Source organism: Topomyia yanbarensis, chromosome 2 (assembly GCF_030247195.1).
Source record: "Topomyia yanbarensis strain Yona2022 chromosome 2, ASM3024719v1, whole genome shotgun sequence".
Classification (NCBI taxonomy): Eukaryota; Metazoa; Arthropoda; class Insecta; order Diptera; family Culicidae; genus Topomyia; species Topomyia yanbarensis.
Window position 1 is genome coordinate 121,417,323 of NC_080671.1, and position 8,349 is coordinate 121,425,671.

The following is an 8,349-nucleotide window of genomic DNA, read 5'->3' on the forward strand; positions in this document are numbered from 1 at the left end:
ATACTAAGATGTTCCTGCAAGTAATGTCCTGACGGTTGAGCGGTAGAAAGATGAGGGGCGATGGTGTCCGTGATGGGGGTGGGTTTTCAGTGGAGGCAACATCTGTATGTCCTACCTCGGAAGAACATATACATTAATTGCATTTCCCTGGCAGGGAAAGTTCGCTGCCATAACATACAAGTTCCGTAGAAAGCAGATGAACGTCGTCGATGGAATCGGACTGATTACACCTGTCGAGATGCTGCAATTGTGGATCTAGTTTAAGGTGCGCAGTATCTTGAGTAGCTTCGGGAGGACACATACCCTTCTTAGCTTTACCTGACCGGAAAAGGCAGCTGACATGTCATGCAAGTTCCGTAGGAAGCAGATGAACGTCGTTGATGGAACGATCTTTTGAACTGTACAATGATTGCTACTTTGAATAATCAATCATGTATTTCCTCTTTTCTAGGTGTTTAGTGTAGACCTGGCAAAGAACACTACAAGCAGCGTGATTTGTGGCAATGGCAAGCTTTCTCTGAATGTTGAGATTTCCGCAGTTAGCATAGTTCTTTTTTTCCATTTCCTTTGAAAAATGCAAAATGTGCGTTATCCCCTTTTTGACTACACTGAGCAAAAAGCATCTGAGAATTTCATAAGTCTCGGAATATGAGCCAGCCTTCTGACGATGCCATTGAACGCTTTCGAATGTCATAGACAGGCTTATGAATTCATTTATCTTTATTCATGCATTCCATAGACGCACAAATAATGTATTTCATAAAACAGTCTTATGCTTTCGCTACAATATATGCGTTTAAGAATTTCATAAGTTTTTCTCATGAAACCCATATGGGATCTGTTATTGATTCTATAAAATTATATTTTGTTTTTCATAAACGTCTCTTTTGTGAAAAGTTCATAATTGTGTCTTATGAATTCAGTGCTAGCTTGGACGATCAACCAGGAGCTAATAGTTTCAGTCCAGCACTTTTCGGTTACCACTGTTTAAAACAAAAGAAGTGAGATTTTTAGTCAAATTGCAGCAAAATTTTAAATAATTGTTTTTATGTTATTCAATAAATTATTGTGAGCATTAAATCAGTTTACGTGGCTATGATTTTTACAGAAGATATCCGATTATTTGAAATGAAATAAGTTGTGCATTAGTGTCTGGCGCGTATTTTATAATTATCAAAATCATTTGAGAAGTAACATTCATTATCCTTCAAGTCCATCTCATTATCCAAGTTGTCAAGTCCAGTTTCCCAGTTGTCTAAGCCCAGTTTGACAGGAAATATTGACGAAGCGTTGCAAATTTACAAATTTTAATATTTAATGAGAGTTTTCTCTTCAATCTTCTGAAGGAATCTACACTTGGCGGTTCATTTGTCCCGAATTGAGTTCTACAAGATGAGCACACTAATGAACTCATGATGAATGACGTTCATATTTGAAAATTCTCGGTGGTTTGTTTACTTTGTCAGTTGCGTGAGTTCGAGTGCAACTGGTGTCCATCTGTTACATTCAAACTCACGTAACTCCCATGTAAACAAACCACCGAGAATTGTCAAACGAAGTTCACCCGGCTCATTTTGTGGGGTTATGTCGGTTGGTGTAAAACCTAATATCCTCTCAAGGTTGTTTTTACTGTTGATTTTTTGTCTACTAAAACGATCGAGAAATGTCAGCCATGTTCTATTTTTTATGTAAAAATGCACAATAATATCCATAAAAAAAAAACTTATGGCATTCATTCGAACATTGTGATGAATTTCATAAGACTGTTCTATGAAAATCATTATTTCTACTATATTTTCTGCTTATAAATGTCAGCAATTTTCATAAATGGGCCTCTATGCCGTTCAATCGGACATTTTCATAAATTTCATAAGACTGTCTTATGAAAATAATAAGAGATGGATTCGGAAAATTTCCCCTCCAAATCATAAGACAGACTTATAAAATCCATTTAAAATCCTTATGTCTGAAAGTCATAAGACATTTTTATGGAAATTCAATGTAAATTTTGCTCGGTGTAGTTTATAGTTCGGAAAACGTGTCACGGTATTTGTGTCCCTGTGTATTTCAAATGGAGCTCAGGATTTCAAATCCCGTGGCGGGAAATGATACTACACAAAAATGACAGTTTTCATGAAGTGTAAACCCAACCGCGGGAAACATCATAGGATTTTAAAATTCTCCACACAAAAATCCGGCCGGGACAATTCAACATAATTTTTTTCCGACGAGGAAAATAGTATTTTTATATGGTTTAAAATTCGGTGCAAGTTTCCCTAATAAAAAAATATTATACATTCCACTAAGTCGCTCAAAACAGTGCTTTTGTTAAAGTATTATACACGAATTTTAACCCATATAGTCCAACGATTCCATATATTGTTTGGATGATACCCTGAACATGTCGTTAGGCTCTTAAGGGGTTATATATGTTGAGATGCGAGAAAAAAAGAAAAGTTTGAATTTGTATAAACATATGTAGTCCTATTTTTATGAAATTCTTGTTATACTTTCAGCGTAGTACAATGTTCAATTTACAAAATCCGCTTGAGAATATAAAAAAATATTAATAATTGTCAAAATTAGAACAATATCCGCAAAACGCGTTTTTTTTTCAAAAAGGTTTGCCGTGACTACGATTCCTGTCCAACAGCTCAACTGAAATCATCAAACTAAAAAAAATCATTAGTATATGTACCTGTGGTATCCTTGAACGATCGATTAAAAAAAAATCCTTTTTTTGGAAACCGGGACGATTTTTTCCAAAAAAAAAATCACTATTTTCACCTGAAAAAAATTATTAAAAAAAATAATAACATTAATATGAAAATTTTGACGAAAAACATGAAATCGTTCAAGGACACGGCAGTTGAATTACGAACAAGCAAAAAAAGAAGTTTTCAGATCGGTTGAAAACTTTTTCGTCAATCGTAATCACCGCAAAGTTGATTTTGGGAAAAATGATTTCGAGATAATCGCATTTAAAGTTTCAAGTATAAGCAACACCTCCATAAGGGAGCAAGATGAAAAACGCTATAACTTTGTGTCTACTGCTCCGATTTCTATAAAAATTTGAGGTGACATTCTTGAGAATCTGAACTTTACGATAGAAGAATAAAAAAATCGATTTTAGGCCGACCTCAACATATATAACCCCTTAAATCATGCGATGTTTATTAGGGTTGATACTGTTGGTATTTTTTGGAGGAGCAGAGTTTTTGGTTTGACCGTTTGGAGAGATCTCGGCGGAAAATTTTCCCTGATCAATCCCCGACACAAATCTCGTGCGAAATCCCATGATCCATTTCCCGAACTGTAAACTAGCCTTTTCTTCCTACTTGACTTCAGTAATGTATATATCTCGACAAACATGTGATTACGGTGTAAAAGCCAATTGTTACAATTATAGCTTTGCGCGGAAATTCTGAACAAACCGTTACTCGCCAATCACAGAAAGAGAAAAGTTTTCTCTTTCATGGTGTGAACTGTGTTTTGCTTATGCCTAACGGTTTGTCCGAAATTTCCTTTCAAAGAGAATTTTTACAGTTGGCTTTTACGCCGTAAACACTTAATTTTTTCTGCCGAATCTCAGCTTTTTTCGCATCTTTTGCCGAAATCTCAACAGCTGAGATCTCAACAAACAATTTGTTTGATGAGATATAATTAAAAGTGCCGTTGAGACTCGGAAAATGTTTCACTGAAAATCAGCAAACAAATTGTTACCACCGCCACTTAAACAAAAGGGCATAACGCAAATGAGAGTCTCTCTTTGTTTACTTTCTGTTCAGTCAATAACTAGACCGCTTTTACGTTTGCTCCTTAACTCTTAGCATATACCCGCTTGGAAGAAAAACGGGCAGCCAGCAAAAATCCGTCAGGATTCCGGCAGCTGTCAAAATTATCAAAATGGCGCTGCCAGAATTCAGCTGTCAAAATTATCAAAATGGCGCTGTCAGAATTCAGCTATACTCCTTCCAGTTATGGCAGGCAGATTCGCCTCACCGGTTCTGTTTTGTTTGTCTCCAGACATGTTTTTATTATAAATTTACATAAAATTAATAAATTAAGAAAAAATACAAGCAAAACCTGAAGCGGTACAAAACCGGTCCTGCCGGTGCGTGCCTGGCAGAAATCCGGCAGAAAAAACCGTTAATAACCGTAAGGCGAAAAATTCTGCCAGAAACGGTTGTTGCATTTGAGCCGGCCGCCTGGGCAGCGCTCTGCCAGCCAGACCCCCAGAAATTCTGCCAGAGTTTTTATTTCGCTGCCGGCTATCTGGGGGGAATCCTGCCAGGCACGTCCGAGCGGGTAATATACTAGACGACATCAGAGTCTTTCGATATTTATTGAAACAATGTTGAAAAGTTACAGTCGTAATACAGTCGTGATTCGCTGGTTGGATATTTTTTAACTGGACCGCTTTTTCGTTGGACCATTGTCCAACTAAAAAGCATCTGAACGCCAAAATCTCATGTCAAATTTACTTTAATTTGAACAGATGCATTTACACTGCCTTTGAAGAGTTTTTGACATTTGGCAGTCGGTCCAACTACCCGAATAGAAATGCACAACAGGATTACAGCATTTTTTATTGTTACAGTACAACGAAAAACAATGTTATTCTGGAAAATTTACAATGAAAATATTATCACATTTGTTGTTTCTACATCCAATTTCATTATGAAACCGATTTTTACATGGGAAAAGGGGGGTCGTTAAGGGATATAACAATAAAAAAATTGATCTTTTCCCATACATTGTGAAATTAAAAACATCGATTTACATTGTTTTTCCCTTGTAGATTTTGGAGGAATGAAGGACTGCATCATAAGTACATTGATGTTACAAAAAAAGTTGTTGTTAACAAATAAAACTGTTGTAAATTCAACGTTTCTACGATCAATTTCGATATTACTTTCTGTTCGGGTAGTGAATAAAATTCGTTAGTTGGACAAGGCTGTGGCCGATGCAGCGAATCACGACTGTGATCAAAAGAGAAAGTAAACAGAGGTTCTCATTTGCGTTATGCCCTTTTCATATCTTTATCCAGAATTACGACAAATCTTCACATGTGCACCTTTCTATTTACATCTTGCATTGAATTGAAAGCACACATTCTGGCAGGGCAGCAAAGCAATTGTCAAATTAGTGTCAATAAATTATTGACTGCTTTTGTGTCCTCTGTTCAGTGGCTTTCTGCGTGTTTGAACCGTAAAGTTAAGAAAATGCATCAAAAATACATAAATAATTATTATTTCAATAGAAGTAATCTTTAAGATAGATCATTGTTGTGAATAGTAGATTACCGAGCGTCGCACACATCTTTCTCGAAAACAATTTTTGAAGGTAACTGATTTGTCATAGTGCGTTTTTCTACATATAAGTAGCAGTAAATTGCACAATATTCTGTTTTCTTTTTCAGGGAATAATCATAAGATTATAGTTACGACTGTACGCTGTCAGTATAATTCGGACATACCTGGTCAAAAATGGACCAGGAAAAACTCTTCACTAGCGTAGAAGAGGAATGTTTATATTGGAAGGAAAGATGCTTGAAACTCAAGCAGGAACGGAACGATGTACAAAGAGAATTTGATGATTTCACGGAGGAATCGCGGCAACTGGAAGCTGAGCTGGAAATGACAGTCGAACAACAGGAGAAAAAGATCCGTGACTTTAACCAACTCGTGAGCCAACTTCGAATTGAATGTGAGTCGTACAAACGAAAAGTTACGAACAGCGAAAACGAGTCTAATAAGATTGACGCTGATTATAAACAGCTGGCAAAGGAAAACGAGAAGTTCAAGGTATATATCCGGGAACTAGAGCAAAAGAACGACGATTTAGAGCGAGCTAATCGAGTAGCAAGTGAAAGTGTGGCCGAATTTGAATCGATGCTTAACCAGGCGTATGAGAAAAACGCGTTACTGGAGCTTGAAGTAGATGAAAAAGAACGCATGCAAATCAAGCTTCAGCGTTTAATGGATGAAGCACGGGATCTTAAGCAGGAACTGAAAGTTAGAAACTTTACAAAGCTAGAAGAAGAAGACGAAATGCCACAGGCTGCTGCAGATAATACCACAGATCAAAAAACGCTAGAGGTTCCAAACGATACAAGACCTTTGGCATCTAACACCAATACCACCGCAAATCTATGCCTCAGCAGTAAACTCGAAAATATCAATAATAACATCAATAGCAGCAAAAAGACAGACTCCACCATCGTAGCCCTTACGAAATCAACTAGTAAACTTGACTTGGAATCCACACGGGGATCCCTGGATAATGTAGTATCTCAACTTGACGAAGATGCACTGCAGCAAAAATTGATAATTGAACGAAATGGAAACATCACTACTGCATCAGCTCTTATTCCGAGTGCATTGAATGCTCCGATGGCTCCGAGCGACCGTGTTTCCACTTTGAGCATTGTTGCTGATCTGCTTCGACGGCTTGATAATATGGAAGCTAAACTCAAGGCCTGGAAAATTCGTAAACCTTCATCTCGTTCGCATGTTGCTTCGAGTACAAGTCATCGGCACACCCATTTGAATCATCAGTTGCAGCATCATCATTCCCAACACCAGCAGAGTTCACCAGTCTTGACCACGGGTGGGACACCTGCCGATAGTAATATATCGCTCAATTCCATCGGCAGTGGCGACAGTTGCTGTAACGTTCAACTACACTCCTATCAACCAGGAACGACTACCATCGGTACACAAACCTCTCAGCAGCAAAGCCAGTTAGCCGTTGTGAAGACAGAGTTACGAGCAAGCAAGTAAACACACGATTCTCGCTCTTTTACTCTTATGCGTATGCACTATATTTTTAATTAAATTATTTAATTTAATGGCGAATATTTTTAAACAAGTCTCTTTAGTATGTGTTTGTAAATATATGTGGGGAGAAGAGAGGTGTGGCATAAATCAACAATTTTCAAATTTGCTCAAGGTTTGAAACGTTGATCGAATTCAAAAAGCGACCTAAGTTATGACCTTAAAGTTGTACCATTGTCGATTTACAATAATTACATGAGAAGTTATACTTTAAGACTAGCCTTCGTCTATATTTTTCGAAAAAAAACTTATCGTAGTCGCAATTGCTGAGATAATAGACCAGAATTTATTATTCTCCCATTTCTAATTGTATGTTATGTTATAATAGAAACGCGGTCAAATGTGCAAAAACCTTGGTATCTTGCGTTCAGTCGTTGCTTCTAGATAATAAACTAGCAATGCAAGATAAACAAATTGAAAATAAACTAGCAGATCAAGCACATTTGTTGATAAACGATTCAAGCATAAATAATAGAAAGCACATATAATCCTGACATAACTGTATGTATAACAGACTAGTTGACATAACGTAAATGACAGTGTAAACTTATGGAGCAGAAACAAGTTGAATAAAATATATTTATTGGAATAAACCTAACCAAATAGTTGACGTTATTTGAAACATATTCTCAGTGCTGCTGTATATAGGAGTAAATTCAATCATTTTGAGCTATCTAAAATAAAAATCGCATTCATAGAAAATGATTCATAACACTTGTTTTAAAAAACAAGTCAGAATAAGAATGCCATTACATTACTGCCATTGCAAACTTTATCGCTCGTATTCTCATGTCGTTTTTGCTTGAAGCGAAACTGCATTGTTCGGTTTCGTTTCGAAGCGTTAAGTTGAACTTCGATTTGGCGAAGGTTTCAGGAACGATTCATAAATTACGTAACGCTTTTAGGGGGGAGGGGGTACAACAAGCTGTGGCATAGGGGGAGGAGAAGTAAGCTAGATCGTTATGTAACATGTTTTCACCGAAGAAAACAATTTTTTTTCAATGAATTTGTTACGTAATAGAAGAGGGGAGGAGGATGACATTTGCGACAATTTGGGGGAAGTCAATTGTGGGCAATGTTTGCGTTACGTAATTTATTAATGGTCCCTTGTAAAGGAATTTTTTTTGCGGTCGTGTACTTTAATAGGAAAAGTAGTGTCGTTTTAAAGAAGGAGTATTGAATAAGCGCATAACGTGAAAAAAGAGAAGAAAAGCAGTAGAAATCTGTGAAAAATCAGGAATATCTTGGAAGTGGTCCTGAGGGCGTCACGACGCCATGTTGTTTTCGAACAGCAGTGCTGAAACAAAAAGAAATAGAAACAAAGAAAAGGCAGTAGCGATGGCGGGGAATGCGGATCCTCCAGACCAAAATATATGGACCTGAAAATCGAATGGATATTATAACTGATGTCCCGTATAAATAAATACCATTCCAGATATCTTTGGAACCATTTCCAAACCTTTCATATAATACTCACCATGTTGGGAATACTATTGATATATTCCACCAT

The 8,349-nt window shown here is 36.9% G+C and overlaps 1 protein-coding gene across 1 annotated transcript; it reads left to right on the plus strand.

Annotated features, from left to right (window-relative positions):
• The first annotated feature begins 5,163 nt into the window (after positions 1-5,163).
• Positions 5,164-7,444, plus strand: LOC131679745 (nuclear distribution protein nudE homolog). The gene is made up of 2 exons (XM_058960490.1): positions 5,164-5,346; positions 5,423-7,444. The coding sequence occupies exon 2, from the start codon at positions 5,490-5,492 to the stop codon at positions 6,783-6,785; it is 1,296 nt and encodes a 431-aa protein (XP_058816473.1). The 5' UTR covers positions 5,164-5,346; positions 5,423-5,489; the 3' UTR covers positions 6,786-7,444.
• Positions 7,445-8,349: the final 905 nt, after the last annotated feature.